We start from the raw sequence: 18829 nt of genomic DNA, 5'->3' as shown, positions 1-18829 counted from the left end.
ACAGATCAATAAAATTCAATTGCCCTGCATTCAATCTAAGAAAATGTTATTTTTCTATTCATCTTGTCGAATTCACTAAACATATGTTAGGATGATTTATTCCTCCTAATATATTTATTATATTAAAATAGTAATGGAGCATAATAAGCAAAATGGTTTAATTATCCATTTTTAAACAGAAATCAAATTTCTCCTTTCTTCAATCAGCAATAATGGAAATGTCAGGTGCATAATCCTAAACACTTAAGTCAATTTTGAACTAGCTTGTATGGTCACAGATGTTAAAATGATGAGGAATACATCAAAAAAATATATAAAAGACGGCAATATTTTATAAGCACCAAAAGCAATGTAAATTTGCAATGTAATGACTATCCAATACAACGCAGCTTTAGCTCAGTTTCTAGCAGCTACTGAATTAATCCAGGTAAAATCCTGTTACCAATCCATTAAGTTCAATGATTAGCAGATGATGGTCCATTTTCTATGAAATGGAATTAAAATAGAATGATTACTTGGTTACATTTGGTTTCGATCCTTAATTTGAAATCTCATTTTGCTCTAAACTTAACAAATGAATAATCCAGATACAATTCTAATAATTACCGTATGCTTACAAAACGCATAGAAAATTGAGTAAATCGGTGCTTAATTTATCAAGATTGTTGAATAAAATAGCTAAACGATTTGATATTTCATTTTGAATGTCTCCATTTTTGCCAAGATTTACAATAATCGTAACAGTAAGTTCTACAAACTCGTGTTGAGGGAATTATCTTTAATTACATCATACTGCACTGGTAGTTATTAATATGGTGTGAATTGTGTTTTAATATGATATTAAAGCTTACAAGTAGCAATATAGATTTTGCGGACAAAAATCGAACATTGATGAATGCCAGGCATAAAAATAATGAATTAACTTGTCTATTTATTACATCTAAGAAAATATTTTTACCTTTTGCTAAACCATTAGCATGACTATCTAATCTAAAGTATCCTGAGCTCAAAAGTACCTAATCTGTTCTGTTCTCATTTCTGTAGTTGCTTCATTGTTTAAGTCGATTAAATTACAATCTTGATTAGTTACTTTATACTTAACACTATGCATTGCTTCGTAATAATGTCTCGTAAAGATTCTTTTTAATCTAAATTTGATTCTCTCAAAAAATTTTCTTTGGCAAGTAGAAATTAAAAATTAGGCTTATTGTAGAGCGCAGTCCTTGTTGTAAGAATAGTACGCGTAGATTATTAGAACGAAAATCGAATTTATAGAACCTTCAGCTCAAATGTCTCCTTTAATCTATTTTCGATATATTAACAGAAGATTTACTGAAGATTTTTTCTTAAATAGGTTATCACTTTATTTTACAGTACGAATCAATCTGCTTAATATAATATCTAACGCAGTAAAGTGCTTGGTATCTTCCTAATTACAATACATTAAGTCATATCGATCTATTTACCTAACTGGCTAATATTAATAATGGAATATGTCTAATATTAACATCACAATAATCAGTATTAGTAGCGCTACTACTATAGATCAAATACGGCTATCAATACAATGATGGAAAAGAATGCATGATTGTGATCTACGAACTACTCCGTCTACAGTCAAGAAGTAGATAATGCATCTCTATGTAGTATACATTATAATAAACATAAAATGTGAGTATTTATTAGTTTTAAACTATTCAAGCGCGAATTGTTATGTATCATTTAATAACTACAAGAAGTAGTATTTCTACATATTTCTAAATGTGAAGATGACAATCTTATTTCTTTACACCTTTCGTCATCACGGAATATATTTATAAAGACAATTATGGGCAGTTTGCAAAATGACCGACTTCGCATACGGTCACGTTCATATATAATTCTTTACTTTTCCAGTCTATAATACACTACTTTCTGCATGATAAAGCTTCACTCTAATTTTCTTATAATCAAGAATTTATGATACGATACATTTATAAATAGGATATGGCACTAAAATTACAGGTTTGATTCTACAAACCAGAAATAATTTGCTAACTTTAAGAGAATAGAAATAGAATTAAATGCTCAAAATTTACACCGTGAGAAGGATGTGTCATTCTGTATCTGTATAATATGGCGATGAAACATGTAAGAAAATGATTTCAAAAATGATTTAGCATTGTAATATGTTAAACGTTTAAACTTTGACGTGCGTTGAAATGCTCACTAACGTAGAAAGAGCTAATTATAAATATGACTTAAGTAAAGCTAAATCAACTTTCTATTCATTCCAGTTAAGTTCCAATTTCAATATTCTGATTTTTATATGTTTAAAGTAATCTAAAAAACTTATAATCGAATCGAGTCTGAAATTAGATTCGAATAGCTACAGTAATTTGTATTATAAAAGTAAAGGACTAGGATAATCATTTTACAATTAGTAAAACCAGAAAATTATCCTTAGATCTTAAAATATATAATTTCAGCTCTTTTATGCTAGTTAATAATAAACTGATGGGATATTATGCTTCAAAACTAAAGTAATTATTTGGACAAGAAATTTTGCACGAGCATAAGCTACTGCTAGTATAAATGTAGGCATTATCATGTATAATGATGTTACATCCATTTATAAGATAATTTAAAAAAGAAATGCCTTAATTGACGTATTACATATAATGATGTTGCTGTCATTAAGAAAATGATTTATGAAAGAAGTGCCTTAATCAGCATATTGCATAGAGTGATGTTCTAGCCATATAGGAAGACAATGCTTGAAAGATATACAGTAACCAGTGCAGACAAGATAGTTTCTCATCAAGTTTAGGGTTTGCGAATAATTGCTTTTCAGAAATAACCGACATTTCATGAACAATTAATGCAATTTTAAATTTTGTAGTTAAGATGAATAGGTTTAGTTTATTCTTTCTTTGCTTATTTCCGGAGTCATTTCCAAAACTTCGGATGGATTTGGGGAAATAGCAGGCGTTGTACGTCCTACATGTACCAATTTTTGTCTACTCGTAATTGGGGTTCCAACTTGATTAAAGGAATAATTTGCTATATCCGCTATAGCATTTTCACGAGTATTCTGTTCTGGATGGAGTAAAATTATATACAACTTTGGACTAAACATACAAAGCAAAATAGCTAAGGCTAACGTGATTATACCAAATGATGATATTGCTGCCTGAATAGGCCCCGCTGTTCCGAAATAAGACGGAACCATAGTTAGCAAAGACATAAGTATGATTAAAGAAGTAAAATTAATATATTTTGCTTCACAAAAATTTTCTGGTAATTTACGTGTTTTAAATGCCCAATAAACACAGCAAATACAAAGAACAGAAAAATAGCCAACCGCGATTGCATATCCAATGCGAGTATTAGATCGACATTGCAAATAAACTATATCTTCAGATATTACAAGTCGATTAACTTGAATAGGATCGAAATAATTGGCGATAAAACAGATTGCTATTTGTATTACGGTCAGAAAGACGACTAATATAGCGGGTCCTTGATAGCTAAGATATACTCTTGTCTTAAAGGACTTCACAAAACCTGACTCGAATACTCTAGAAACTCGATTAGTTTTAACAAAAATGATGGACACAATAAATACGACGGATGTACAAAACCAGATAAAACCGACGGAGCAATTAAGCATTGAAACTGGAGCAGCAAAAGAAACTGCAGTAGACATACACATCAGAATACCAAGCAGAAACATTTGTGACAACATAAAATCAGAAGCTTTAACTACTGCTGTATGACGATATAGAATAATTACAATCCAAGTAAATACTGTACAAACAGCGCCTAGACTAAGATAAATTAACATGATTACATTCTGTATACTGTGATGTTTCGGATTTTTCTCGAAGATTACATTAGCTTGGGTCTTCTTCCTCTTTTGATTATTGTGACTTCGTTTGCGTTTCTTTGACTGACCACTGTGTTTTTGTTTACAAACTTTAGCTATGTGGCCTGTTTTCTGGCAATGGTTGCAGACCGCCTGTCGATGAGGACAGTCTATACGCCAATGAGTAGCGCCACACGAGGGGCAAGGCGTGTGTGGAACATCTGAAGCTATACGCGATTCCCCTGTGTGTACAACCCTTGCTGGTGGAGCTCCGGACAATCGCTGTTTGAAATTGATCGGTGTGAGAAATTCTGTCCTAGCTGAGGTGATTGTTTGAGCTTCTGCGGAGGCCATATCGGTTTCCCGTGCAATTTTAACGGCTCGATCCAAAGTTAAATTTTCTTCCAATAAAAATTTTCGGACTGTTCCTGTGTCACGAAGGCCCAAAATAAAAGCATCCAATAAATTTGCTTCGAGTGAGTCGCCTGCAAATTCACATGTTGTAGCTAACTTCCGGATTCTTGAGACGTAAGCAGTGATAGACTCTCCTTCGAGTTGCATGTTCTTCCAAACTCTGTGACGTTCGGCATGCTTCAGTCGGCTCGGCACAAAGTGATTGGCAAGCATTTCCAAAAGTTCTTTCAAGGTATGATCCTCGGGTGCTTTCGGATATGCACAACTTGTAAGAATGTTGTATGCATCAGGTCCAACCAACGCCAAAAATAAATGTAAGGAATGTTCCATTCCCATATTGTTGGCCTTGAGGAAATTGCGAAAGTGGTTTTCGTAGGTAGGCCACTGATTTGAATGGATATCGTATTGACCAGGCGTAGCGACCAACGAGTATCCCATCCTCGTCGCCAATTGTGATGTTTCGGAAGATTGTGGATTCGTCATGATCACAGTAAATTACCAGAGTTAATTTAGTAGAGGAATAGAGTTTATTGGAATTAGTGCAAAGGAAAAACCGTATGAGATTACAACGTGTATAACGACGTGACTAGTCGAATAGCTATAGTAATGTAGCATAGGTAAAGCGTGCAAGCTTACCGTGTAACTAGCAGAACTAACTAACGAGATAGGTGAAAGAAGATAGCTTTTATAATGTATGAAGCACAGCAGGAGGAAATCATAAATGACTAATAAGAATATGTTACTTCTATGTTAAGACAGGGCTACGATATAATTCAGCTAGATTCAAAGCGATTTCCACAGAGTATTTTGTTAAATATAAATTATACATATTTAGAGTTATGCTACAATCTAGTGGAAATTGACTTTTACTAAAAATAGACTATACCGTATTTAGAAGTAAACACTACATATACTATAAAATGTCAATTCGTAGGGCTCGATCAGATGACATTGCGTTCGTTGTCGATTCGCTAAGCTTCCTAAAGGACAAGAAAAACAACTTGACGACTGTGATTGATTATTGACTGTTCCGAGCGGACAAGAAATGCACTTCCAACAGCATGTAAGATTCGTTAGGTATTGATAATAGCTACCAGGTTGACAAGTAGATGAGCATGGATTAGAAATCTGACTTAAGTTAGAATACGGCCCGAAACTAACTAGCGTATCGTTAATGTGCAAAGGAGGAAAATGATTATTTCTCCAGGTACCGACCAAGACGACGTCATATGTATTCTGTAGTGTAGATTTTATGTTATGGATATAATAGATGATATGGGAAGGATTTCCATTTGCATCAAACTTAAATATCGGAGCTGATGCGCCTTCAAAAGATATTTCATATAAGTTTTTTTTAACTTGATTTTTAAAGGATGGATGATTGACTATTTCATATTGACAAGAACTGTTACTACAATTTAAGGTTTTATGGATTGAATGAGCTAAAGCATTGACAGCGTCTACGACATAAGATATACTGAAAGAATTTCGATAGATATCTTTCTTTGTTTCACCAATTTTATTGAGTAACTGGCCACAAGATTCTTCAAGATCTTGTTCTGTAAAATTAGTGAATCCGCGATTTTCGAGTTCCTGGCTTAAAAATGGTCGCAAACTGAGACAAAGCGTAAACTTTCGAAGATATTCTACAAATTTTGAACTCGGGCGATGCTTAAGGGATATACTAATCATTCCTCCAATTATATCTCGACTAGTCTTAAAAAACTGGCTTTCCAAAGTACCAGTCGTAATAATTATCTTACCGGTCACATTTTGTTTTTCAAATTCTTGAATAATACTCGTTAGATACTGATTCGTAACCATAACAATAACAACTTTAGCAGGACTTGTTTTAATTTTCGATACTGCTGCAGCGATACTATTCTGCAGTCTTGAAACTTTTTCTGCTAAAAGGACGCATATTTTCTTCCTTTGAAAATATTTTCGGGCTTGTTCATAGGCACGACTACCTAGATCACCAACGTATGACAACATGGCGATAAATTTCCAATTAAAGTAGGATAGAATAGATTCTAAAATTGCCGGATAATGATCTTCCGGAGGAATAGTTCGTAAAATGGTTGGAAATCTTGTTTTATCACCTAATAGACCTTCTTTGGCACCATATGTAATTTGGACTAAGTTGAAAACTTTGCAAATTCCTTGCATATCGATACTTCCACGTGCAGTCTGAGTTCCTATAATACCTGCCAATTTATTACTTACGGCTTGTATTATAGCAGAAGTAGTAGTAGAGAACTCATTAGGGGCTGAGCAAGATGAGAAAGAACATTGACGATGACCATTCTTTTCACAGATTTACGTTTTGTGAATTGGAACAGTATGTCTAACGTTTCTCTGACGCTGACTTGTTCGTCACCGCATCCATCATGTATATCATAGCCCAATGTGATATTAGGTAGCAAATAAGGATCTTCATTAATTGTTTCAATAGCAAATATCATCGCATAAGCGTTAATAATTTGTTGCCAGTCTATATTGCTACATAGCTGCTTTTTGGCATCGTACTGTTTGTGAATTGGAAACACTCCGCCAAGCACTATTTGGCCATCTGCTGAAACGCCGATTTCTGTAGCATCGTTTGAGAGAATTAAAGAGAGCACTAACATGGAAATTAGAGCAGTAGTTATCTTATTATTGATTACTACTGCTAAACGAAAACAGGATTTGTTCTGGGCTGTCATAACTAAAAATGAATCGAAAACAAAATTAGATTCTACCCTTCGATTTTATTGACGTAACTTTGGTAGAACAGTGATGAAATATAAGCAATTTATTACAATCTTAAAAGAATAAAAATTGATACTGTAATCGATAAGAAATGTATATATACAATAATTACAAATAGTTTAATCTTCTAGAAGACGATACAGCTAATTCATAAAAGTTTATTATTTTAGTAATTATTTATTCTTAGTTATTTAAGGTTAATTCTACGCATACATCTACTAATGCTAAGATATTGCAGTGTTAGTAATGTGAATGAATTTACCAAAAGTAAGTATACTTAATGGAAAAGCCGCTCACTTAATTCATTAAGTAAGCTAGATTAAAATCATTATCATTACAATATTGATTACGTAAATTCCTACCAGTAAAGTCAAAATTTGTTGGATGTCGATGTTTATTAATCTGCCAACTTCTAATTTGAAAGTTTTAATCTTTTAATGCCTTTGCGCTAGCTCATTACGTTTATAAAGCAATGAACGTACGCTACTTTCTAATACAATATTTAAATACAATTTCAAGACTATTTTTCGGTCATTATGGTAAGTTTATAGGTGATCGCTGATGGAATTATGGATAATTTTATCAAGTTTAAGTATTCTAACACAAAATAATGCTTGTTTAGACAACAAAAGATGATGACGTATAGCAATTCTCCCTAGAAGTAAAATATTGATTAAATTAACTCAAGACGTAAATGGAATCAATTTTGAAGGCATTATTAAACGAATCAATAAAATTTAATTGGTCTAGCGTTAAATCGAAGCAAGTATTATTTTTTTTCATCTATCTTGCTGGATCCGCTGAACATACGTTCGTATGATCTCTTCTTCCTACTGAATTAACTTTATAAATATAGTATAGGAGCATAAAAAGCAAAATAATCTAATTATCTTTTTCTAATACGAGACAAATTATCTCTTTTATCAACAGCAACAATTGATAAGTGAGATGTGAAAGGCTGAAAACTCAAATCAATTATTATTAATTTATATGAGCTACTGTTGTTAAAAGAAAAAATGTGCTAAGAAAATTGATTAGATGTAATCGCCGGCAATATGTTATAAGCAACAAAGGTAATGTAGATTTCTAATGTAATCCAAGTTCAATAAGAAGCAACTTTAGCTCAGTTTCTAGTCTCTTCTATATCAATCCGCTAAGATCGATGATGAGCAAACGATAATCTATTCTAAATTTTATTCCAATCCTCAAATTTCTTTTCGCATTAAACTTAAAGAATGAAAAATTCAGATACAATTCCAATAACTACCATATTTTTAACATACTTTTTCCTAACTATAGAGGATATATTATTTAGGATAAATATCAACTATTATTGTTGGTAAATCTAAATAAGCATTCATCGTGACATATGAAGCTAATAATATGCTGAAAGTGCTTGTAACTAAGCTGATGGCAAAGAAGATTCGTACAACATCCTGCAACCAATACTGTTGTCTATTACATTGGTATAGCAAATTCGTAAATCAATAACAACATGATAGCGAGTGAGTTTTATCTCTTAGGTTTGCAATCTGCTCATTCGTAATTTTAGCGATTAGAAAAGAAAAATCCTCTAATTTACAACTCCAAGGCACTTAATCCAAATTGCTGTAAGTACAACGTTTTAGCATATCGGCCGCAATCCTTAATTATTATATTAGAAAAATGATCATTTCTAATTCATTCGAAGCATTACAAGATACTACTACCCCTTTTCAAAGCATATGACTACTATAATTAGCATAGCTCAATACAAGCTATTAATAGCGACCTGAGAAGCAATTAACAAGTTTTTGCGTCATATAACAGATCAAAAATGGTGTCTTATCCTATCTCGTCACAGTAAAGACATAATTGTATAAAGTATCGATACCAAAAAAAGAAATAAATTTATTCCATCAACTGCTATGTCTTGGCCTAAAGTCTAAATCAAGTATAATTTCTGATATGATAAAGCTGCCAAAAATAACTATTCAATTTCAGAACTTTTATTGATTGCTATTAAGAACCCATATAAATGTGCAAATCATCAAAAATCGTGACGTGGGATGATAGTAAATTTAGATCAGTTTTAGTTTAGCAAAAAAATAGGTGTTAAGACTGGATATTACCCCAGCAGTTATAAGAAACTTGCGCATTTTAGTATCACCTTTTTCGATTTAGAGCCAAAATATGTTACAAAATGGATTATGATTTCCTTTACTTATTTAACACCCTTAATATTTCTACTTAAAGATGCTAGTCAATGATTACGTTAAGTTGATGGCGTACAATTAGGAAGATGTAAATGAACGAACTCTAAATTTGGACTAAAATGTTACTATTTTCGCGATTTCGACTACTCTGGCATTAACTGTAATTTCATGAGCGCTTTTTGATTTAATGGGCTAGTAAGTAGCTTTAATTGATTTTGTTATTACGTAAAATCATATTTATGACTATGTTTTTCGCACATACTTCAAGGATTATGTTTATTGTACTCAAGGTAATGGTTCCAGTAAGTACCATGAAGCATGAAAGTTAAACTTTGCAGTACCGTAAAATAGTATTTATAATCGTATATTAAGGTAACTGTTAACATTAATTTATTGACAATAGCTATTTACTATGTCATTCTGGAAGGAATTCGTCATACGCTATATGGCAATAAAAAATACTAAGCACTAGTAATTAATTCAATTTCATGCTATTTACATGCCGATCCAGACATATGGTTAGCATCTGATGATTTGACGATAGGAAGAGTTGATATTCTGCACTTTGAACTATTCGATTAGCTAGAAGCCCCGTATCATCTGATAAGTCTAATATTCATCTAAGGTTTTTCCATTGATTATATGTGATTTCACGTTAAGATAAATACGTCTATACAGGCTAATTTTAATTTTAAATCGTTGTTTTTAATAATATTAATATAATTTAAAAATTTCAATCAGTCATCTTACCGTTAACGACACTAAGCATAAAGTCCTATTAAAACTTATTTCGGTAACCTTACAAGATGTCTCATAGAAATCAAATTACAATCTTAAAATCTCAATTTTTGTATAGTTCAATATTTTTTTTATTGACTAGCGCTATTACGCCTGTCTGCAATGCCTATCAATACAGAAAAAATCCACAATTTGCTAGAAAAGCTGGTATAATGCAAATCCAAGGAGTTTTCCCCAATACCTTGCAATACGATCTAAACACTAACCTTTGTTCTGCCTTTAGTCTGGAAAACTTGCAGTTAACACAAGCTATGATTTACACTATGAATCAACTTATTAATGGTAATCCAAATTTATTGCCTGGAATTGAACTTGGTTATACGATAATGGATTCGTGCTCATCAAGATTTGCAGCCTCAGTTTCCCTTACATCAAGTCTCGTTACTTCTGACAAAGAAATTTTTTCTTATGCAACATGTCAAATCCCGAATTCAAATCATATTCTTACAAATTTTGTAACATCATTAGAGAATAATACGAATATTCGCAATCCAACCATCGGAATAGTAGCTGAGAAATCGGAATCTCTTACTCTAGCACTAGCATCGTATACAAGCAGTTTAAATTTACCACAAATAAGTTATAACTCTTTCACCAATTCGCTGCAAAATCGTAACTTATATCCGTACTTTTTTAGAACAACGTCAACTGTACAACTACAAACAAAAGCTATTTTTGATCTTATATCTTATTTCCATTGGAACTGGATTACAGTCATAATCGCTGGTAATGAAGCAGTCACTAATATCAAGCAAATATTAACAACGAATGCTCGGAATCGAGACATCTGCATATCCACAATCATAACATTAAATGAAAACTATACTCAATCAGCTTTATATAGAGCAGTTAGGAATTTAAAGCAACGGCATCAATCTAATGTCATTATTCTTATTGGAGATGAAAATATAGTTTTTGACTTCTTAAAAGTAGCGGAAGCTCAAAAGCTATCCGGTAAAACATTCATTGGAAGTTATACTTGGTTGAAATCGTTGCGTTTAAGCAATATAAGTGGAGATATACTAGGGGGTGCATTAGGTCTAGACATTCCTGGAGAAACATACAAAAAGTTTCTTAACTATTTACAAAATCTTGATTTATGTAATAACGTTGATAATCCTTGGTTTATACAAGCATGGTTTGAAAAATTAACATTAGCGGGTTATAATGCTGAACAAGTTATAAAAAATTGTAAGATCAATCGTAGATTACAATTATCCTTATTTGATAAATTTTACGACGCTAATTATATCTCTGAATTTACTATGGATGCAGTACTAGCACTAGCTTATGCTTTGCATGATAGACTAGGCTGTAATTCTCATTCTTGCCCGCCATTTGATCCAGATATGATAGCAAAGGATCATGGGCAATTTAAAAATTATTTACATAAAGTTTCCTTTCCTGGTATAACCAGCCGACGATTTGTTTTTCGACCAGATGGAAGCAGTCAATTACCTTATGATATTGTAACTCTTCATCCATTTAAAAATGCTACTACAAATACAGTCCGTAAGATTAAAATTGGTTCTTGGAGTCTGAAAAATGATCTTATTATTGATTCGAAAAAAATTAGATGGAATGGAGGAAATAATTGGTCTGAAATACCTTCAGCACGTTGTTCAGAAGACTGCCAGCCGGGTCATTACCTTGAGTTGCCGAGAGATATGGCATCATCAAGGTATCCTTGCTGTTGGAAATGCAGAAAATGTAAACCTCAGGCAATCTCAGATGCGATCAATCAAATACGATGTATAAAATGCGTTAATTACACTCAACCGAACGATAATCACACTGAATGCGTAGATATGCAAATAGCGAGAATTAAATGGGATGGAGCATTTGCAATAGCAATGTATATCCTGACATCATTTTACCTCGTAGCTCTAATCTTCATATGGGTCACAATTATTTTATATCGCAAAACTCCAGTCGTGAAAGGTTCTAATTATTTACTATTAAATATCTATCTCTGTTTCAATTTATTAATCCTAGTATCAGCTTTTCTTTACTTAATCCCAGTGACGAAAATGGCGTGCACTGTTCAAATGGTTATGATTAGTGCAAGCGAGATTGGCATTTTAGTTACCATTATTAGCAAAACGAATCAAATTGACATGATTTTTAAAAATACATCACGCGGAGGTGGAATCCGATCGAAATTAATTCGCAATAGTAGTCAGATATTATTTATACTTGTAACTGAAGTTATTAGTCAGGCTATTGTCCTCGGACTACTTGCTTATAGTCCTGCTAGTATTGTAAGAACGATCAACGATGATAATCATATTGAATTAATGTGTGGATTTTCCAATAGTCCGAGCATAATCGCTTTTGCAGTTATAATCTTATTATTGAGTTTCACTGCGTTAACTTTGGCATTTCGAACCCGATCGCTACCTGATAACTTTAGTGAAGCTCGGTACATCTTTTTAGCTTCCTTAATGGTAACTACTGTTGCTGTCTCGAGTGTACCAACACTTCTTCTTACAACAGGTTTGTCTCATCAATATGTAGCAACTATAATCAATTTTACATTTGCGGCTATTTCTCTCTTCTGTTTGCTATTACCCAAAATTATGTCATCTATTATCAAGCTGAAAACAATACTCGTCAACAAGCTGTTGCAAGTGTCGCTAATTTTACCTTTAATAATAATCGGCCATCTCCAAAACCAATATCACTTAATTCTAACAACAGCTATTTAACTGATTCACCAATAGCAGTTGGACGAAAAGTACTAACAGCTCGAATTCAGCCTAAGAATTATTCAGAAGAGACAGACCAAGAAGATTTATAAAGAAAATTATATTTACGTTCATAAAATTAACTGTTAAACTGCTAGAGTCACCAACTAATGGTATTTTTAATATTAACAAGGTCGAATAAAATTAATTCAACATTATTGAAAGGTATAAGCTACTAGCTATTAAGATCGCAAATAGCGGACTTGATTTATTTATAATTAATTATGTACTATAAAGGATTCAATGCCGTAGCCTTGGGGCAGGTAATTACTTAAATGTTTGAAATTTCACTATTATAATAATATCCATATATTAAGTCATTTACATTTTATATTGTCAGACATATCGACATTGTTCAGTTTTAAAATATGACATACTGGATTAAACCATTTTATTATGTCCTAAGAAATTGTAGTCCTGAATAAAAATCAAGTAGATTTACCTTATCTTTGAAATTATCAGAGTAATAATTGTGTGTGTATTGTCATTATAACTCAAATTTTAAATTTTGATTTTGACTCTAAATTGCATGGCATGATTGCTATATATTAAACAATTTTAGTTATTCTGGTTATCAAAAGGTATTACTTGAAAAATTACGGATTTATAATTTTAAGATCGGAAATTTTCCGTAGGTCATGTTGATAGATACTACTTGTTATGTTCTTCAATAATAAGTTCACTCCGTGAGTAAGATTGGTAACCGCATTTTATTATTAGTTGATCGGTATTTATAGCTACACGAGGTTACACCTCGATACGATTATAGTTTATACTTCGCACTACAATTAGCAACTTATCAGTCTACCTTTTACAATATTATCACCTACTGTATTACAAGTACTATCATACAATTATCATATACGTACATATATAGTGTTTCCTTTATTTATGCCTTTATGATTAAGATATCGTATTTAATCTATTACTAACTATATATACAACACTACTGTTTTAAGATAATTTGCATGTTGACAGCGAGGTAGATTTCTAAAATAAAAAGATGTTTTATCTGTTTCATTTTCAGCAACAAGTATAAAATCTATTATTTAGTAATATTTGATTAGGTTAACTATTGGAAATAGGTGAGCTGAACTTAGCTAACTTATTCTAACGTTGAATATATAACATATGGTGTGAAGAAAGCCTTTCAATTATTGAACTATACTGATAAATCGGCGGTGCTAGATCATTTATGTATTATTGTAATAGAGTAATACTTAATGTTTACTTCGTGTAGTTAGTATCTAACATAGTGATATTTTCCTTAATTATCTACTAGAATGGTGACTAGTAAGAATTAAAAATATCTGTTCGATTTTTATCTTAAACAAAGTCCTATTCCCTATTCCTGATGGTAGAATGCAACATCACAGACTTGTGATATATGAATACAAAGACTAAATACAGTAATGGATCGGTATATTTTATTTTATCTTGCTTCTGCGCACATTCGACCATTTCAACTAGTACCATCTAAAACTTAATTCTTTCAGCCTAAGTAAAATTTATTGAAGTCAAAAAATAGTATAGGTACGCCTCATGACTGTTTATATCGCTTTGAAAGTTTACTGATTACATGTTTAGAGCTGATAATTATAAAAAAAGTAATAAATGTTGTGGTGATCACTATTTCTTGATAAGCCTGCTTACGTTCGCCATTTTTTTTAATATTTTTTCTGCACTAAATCAATACCATTTGTTGCTAACTCGACTTGAAGAGAAATAAATTTTTTAAAAGACAATCTATAAAGCTTAAAGGAGAAAAAAATAAATGATCACTGAAAATTGCATGAATGAGTCAGTCAGTACGTTTCTTTACCTGATTCAGATAGATATTCTCCATCTCACATTTATGGAGAGTTATGATGATGCTAACAATGATATTGTTGTTTAAAGTCTTTATTATTATTGCTATAAGCCGAATTTTAGATATGCTCGACGAATTTAATCAAACAACGCAATATTACAACATTCATCTAGGGTTGTTGTTGATCGATTTAATACGTAAATCTATAAAGGAAGGATAAACCTATCGAATAACTACAAGCTCTGTGAATATTTTGCAGAAAATGCATTCTGAAATTTACATATCGAGTAATGCAATAATAATATTTTAAAGTCATTGTAAGACAGATCTAGGCTAGAATAATTACATCAATCGCTGCTATTAATAGTTGTTACTAGGAAATATAAACTGAAGAACAATAATTGAGGAGATTTAAAATACCGATCCATATGAATAAAGAATTTATACATGACAAAAATAAATATCGTAAAATTTAGGCTATTAAAACGCATACGTATATATCTACAAGTCAACGTAAAAATTACTCAATTACATTTATTAATAATTCTGAGAAATGTTGGTTTCGAAAAATATTTAAGATAAGATAAAACTTTCGCTGCTGATTTGGTCTAGCCTTTAGCATAATATTTCTACGATATAAAGACTCCTGACATCGATTACTGTGTCTTAGATAGATTAATAATAATTATTACAATCTAGGGGAAAACTAAGCATAAAAGCAGGAAAATGCGATTTATATTTCTTTCTATTTTAATCTCAAATTTTATTAGGCCCAACATTGTCTTTATTTTATTCATTTACAGCACCACACCATCTTATACATCTTCTGCCAACTCTGGTGTACAGTTTTATTCTAAAAGACATGGTTCTGTCCAAATACAAGGTATATTTCCCAATAGTCTACATTACAATCCTAAAACTTCTAGATGCTCCAGGTTTAGCCCAGAAAATATACAGTTAACCCAAGCTATGATCTATACTATTGATTATCTCATTAATAATAATCCAACATTACTACCTGGAATCGAAATTGGTTATAAAATACTTGATTCCTGTTCATCAAGACACTTAGCTGTGTCATCTCTTACTTCAAGTCTCGTCGAATCTGAAACTGTAAATTTTCTGCAATTTGGTGATAATGGTACACTAATTTCTGATCATACATCGGTATCTGGCCATGTTCCTACTATCGGAATAGTAGCTGAAAAAATAGAAAGTATTACGATCGCACTTGCATCGTATACAAGTAGTTTGTACTTCCCACAGATAAGTTATAACTCATTTAGCACATTACTCAACGATCGTAATATATTTCCATACTTTTTTAGAACTACGTCACCATTAGCAGTTCAGGCACAGGCAATTTCTGATATCGTGTCTTATTTCAATTGGAATTGGATTTCAATAGTAATAGGAGGCTTGGATACTTTCATCAACGTAGAAAAAATTCTAACTTCAGCGATAAAAAGTCGAAATATCTGTATATCTTTGACTATAACTTTGTATGCCAATCATACTCAATTCGACTTACATAAGGCAGTTTCAAGATTGAAAAGGCAACACCGATCTAACGTTATTATTCTCATTGGTGATGAAGCAGTAGTTCATAGTTTCTTGGAAGTAGCACAAACTCGGAATTTAACCGGTAGAACCTTTATAGGCACTTACTCTTGGCTTAAATCATCGCGTTTAAGTAATATTAGCGGAGACATACTTGGGGGTGCTTTAGGTATTGACATTAGTGGCCGATCATTGAAAGCCTATATAAAATATTTGCATGACCTAGATTTATGTAATAATGCTAACAACCCTTGGTTTAAAGCTGCTTGGTATGAAAAATTAACTTTGGCAGGATACAAACAAAACGGAAAATTATCTGCAACTTCTTGCAGTCTCAATCATCGATTAAAAGTAACATTATTTAGTAAATTCTACGAGACGAATCACATTGCTGAATTTGTTATGGACGCGGTATTGGCGCTAGCTTACACTCTTCACGCTAGTTTAGGCTGTAATTCCAGCTATTGCCCATCCTTTCATCCAAATTTTATTACTAATAATCACGCTGAGTTTGTAAGAGCTCTTCGCAATGTTTCATTTCAAGGTGTAACCACGAATAAATTCCGTTTTCGACGTGACGGAAGCAGTCAATTAACATATCAAGTAATAAATCTTCAACCATTTAAAAATGCTACTGTCAATACTGTAATAAAAACTAAAATTGGAAGCTGGAACGAGAAGATGGGTCTTTCCATAAACTATAACGAAATCATTTGGAATGGAGGTAAAAAATGGGATAATATACCGATATCTCGCTGTTCAGATGACTGCCGACCTGGTTATGCTGTCGCATCCGGTCAATATTCTAATTTTCAATTGTTGCAATGTTGTTGGAGATGTAAAAAATGTAAAGATCAAACAATATCGGATACTATAAATCAAGGTAGTTGTGAAAAATGCGTTAATTTTACTGAAGCAAATCAAAATCATACCCTGTGCATCGATATGCCGATAGCTGAAATCAATTCCAGAGGGTCAGTTGCAGTAATACTTTATTTATTTACTGCATTCTATTTAATATGCTGGATATTTATTTATTCGACAATCGTAATATACCGAAAAACACCTATTATTAAAGCATCTAATTTTGCCCTATTAAATATATTTCAGTTCTTTAATTTACTTAGCCTTCCTGCTTCTTTGCTTTCTGTCCTTCCAATTACGAGTATTATTTGTGCAGCACAGACAATACTTATTGCATTAAGTGAAATAGGCCAGCTACTGACTATTATATGTAGGGCTAATCAAATAGCTATAGTATTTAAAAAATCATTACGTCGAAGTAGATGGCGATCAACATTCGTAAGAAATAGAAGTCAAGTTCTATTCATTATTCTTGTCTCAGCTTTAAGTCAGTTGACTATTGCCGCCTTATTAATCTACCGTCCTGTATTAGTGACTAAGGTTATCAACGCTAATAACAAGATAGAAATGATGTGCAGTTATATCAATAATCCAGCATTACTAGTATATGGTATCTTGTTTGGATTACTTAATATTATTGCATTAGTTCTTGCCATTCAAACACGTTCTTTACCGGACAACTATAATGAAGCGCGTTATATCCTTCTTTCAGCTATGATGTTTACTTGCGTGTTTTCGACTAGTCTTCCCTCTATTTTGGCAACAACTGGTTTGACAAATCGCAAAATAACCAGTTTTTCTCTTTTTTCAACTGGAGTAATATCAATGCTATGCTTCCTTCTACCTAAAATGTATATCATCTACATTCATCCTGAAATGAATACACCCTCACAGGCAGCTGCAAGTGTGGCAAACTACAACTTTAATCACCGTGGACTTGTAACTCCAACTTCTTATCAAGAAAATTCTACGGCTAGTCTTTTGTCCAGTTCAGTAGAGCCCTATCGAATGAAAGCATCTCCAACTCAAATTCAATCAAATAATGACAGAAAATCCACAAACAACAAAGACACGTAGGAAAAATACGACGAGAGTATTCATGCCTTATAAAATAAGACAATACGCCATAGATATTGCAATTTACAGTCGAAATATAAATGCATTGGTAATTTAAAGATAGAATTAAGTAAATTTTGAGGATAGTTGACTCTGATAGATAGCCTCGTTATCAGTAAAATATACCTTTAGTCAAATTGACTGATTCACAGTGTGAAAGTTTGCTATTCAGCATCATTTATTCAGGCAATGGATTTAATTGACTTAATCTTGTGCTGTTCTTAAAACTGAATTTGTCCTGAATTAACGTTGATTTATTTAACTATTTGTTTATTATAATATCCTTAAAGCAATAGGTTGTCCATTGCTTCAAATTCTAAACTGGATATAGGATCGCATGCCACAAATTGAGCTTTATAACACTTGATGGATAATTGATAATAAAATTACAGCAAAAATCTCTAGGCGTTATTTTACAAATCCTTTTCATTATCTCTAGTATATTACGGTAGCAAGTCCTTCAAACAACTAACGACGAGAACTTACAATAAGAAATCTCCATTCTGAACTATTTGATAAGAGTTTCTTTAACGTATATACGAGTATATGAAAATATGTGATACACCCCCAAATATAGCTTATAGTAGCATCGTACGCGAATAGTTCATTTACTTGTTAGATTACAGCATAAGAATGTGTAAGTATCTATATGTAGAACATCATTAATTAGATTATCGTTAACCTCAGTTGTAAAATGTACTAAGAAAAATGTAAGAATATTCTATCA

General features: G+C 32.2%; 5 protein-coding genes across 5 annotated transcripts; 3 read left to right on the top strand and 2 right to left on the bottom strand.

The window, feature by feature from the left end:
• Positions 1 to 2896: 2896 nt before the first annotated feature.
• TRIADDRAFT_29589 (uncharacterized protein) lies at positions 2897 to 3826 on the bottom strand (the record flags this gene model as incomplete). Its single annotated transcript, XM_002115497.1, has 1 exon — positions 2897 to 3826. The coding sequence occupies one exon, from the start codon at positions 3824 to 3826 to the stop codon at positions 2897 to 2899; it is 930 nt and encodes a 309-aa protein (XP_002115533.1).
• A 2307-nt stretch (positions 3827 to 6133) lies between these two features.
• TRIADDRAFT_16484 (uncharacterized protein) lies at positions 6134 to 6729 on the bottom strand (the record flags this gene model as incomplete). Its single annotated transcript, XM_002115496.1, has 2 exons — positions 6134 to 6520; positions 6559 to 6729. Coding segments are annotated over 2 exons (558 nt in total), but the record flags the coding sequence as incomplete, so codon positions are not given.
• Positions 6730 to 9394: 2665 nt separating this feature from the next.
• TRIADDRAFT_59566 (uncharacterized protein) lies at positions 9395 to 12805 on the top strand (the record flags this gene model as incomplete). The annotated part of the gene is made up of 3 exons (XM_002115611.1): positions 9395 to 9402; positions 10088 to 12501; positions 12603 to 12805. 3 exons carry the CDS (start codon positions 9395 to 9397, stop codon positions 12803 to 12805), a joined length of 2625 nt encoding a protein of 874 aa, XP_002115647.1.
• Positions 12806 to 15531: 2726 nt separating this feature from the next.
• TRIADDRAFT_17318 (uncharacterized protein) lies at positions 15532 to 16047 on the top strand (the record flags this gene model as incomplete). Its single annotated transcript, XM_002115610.1, has 1 exon — positions 15532 to 16047. A coding segment is annotated over one exon (516 nt), but the record flags the coding sequence as incomplete, so codon positions are not given.
• A 756-nt stretch (positions 16048 to 16803) lies between these two features.
• TRIADDRAFT_29583 (uncharacterized protein) lies at positions 16804 to 18063 on the top strand (the record flags this gene model as incomplete). Its single annotated transcript, XM_002115609.1, has 1 exon — positions 16804 to 18063. One exon carries the CDS (start codon positions 16804 to 16806, stop codon positions 18061 to 18063), a length of 1260 nt encoding a protein of 419 aa, XP_002115645.1.
• Positions 18064 to 18829: the final 766 nt, after the last annotated feature.

This window comes from Trichoplax adhaerens, genomic scaffold (genome assembly GCF_000150275.1).
Source record: "Trichoplax adhaerens TRIADscaffold_11 genomic scaffold, whole genome shotgun sequence".
Taxonomy (NCBI): domain Eukaryota; kingdom Metazoa; phylum Placozoa; class Uniplacotomia; order Trichoplacea; family Trichoplacidae; genus Trichoplax; species Trichoplax adhaerens.
Note: the sequence above shows the minus strand (reverse complement) of the source record. Positions and strands in the feature narration are given on the sequence as shown.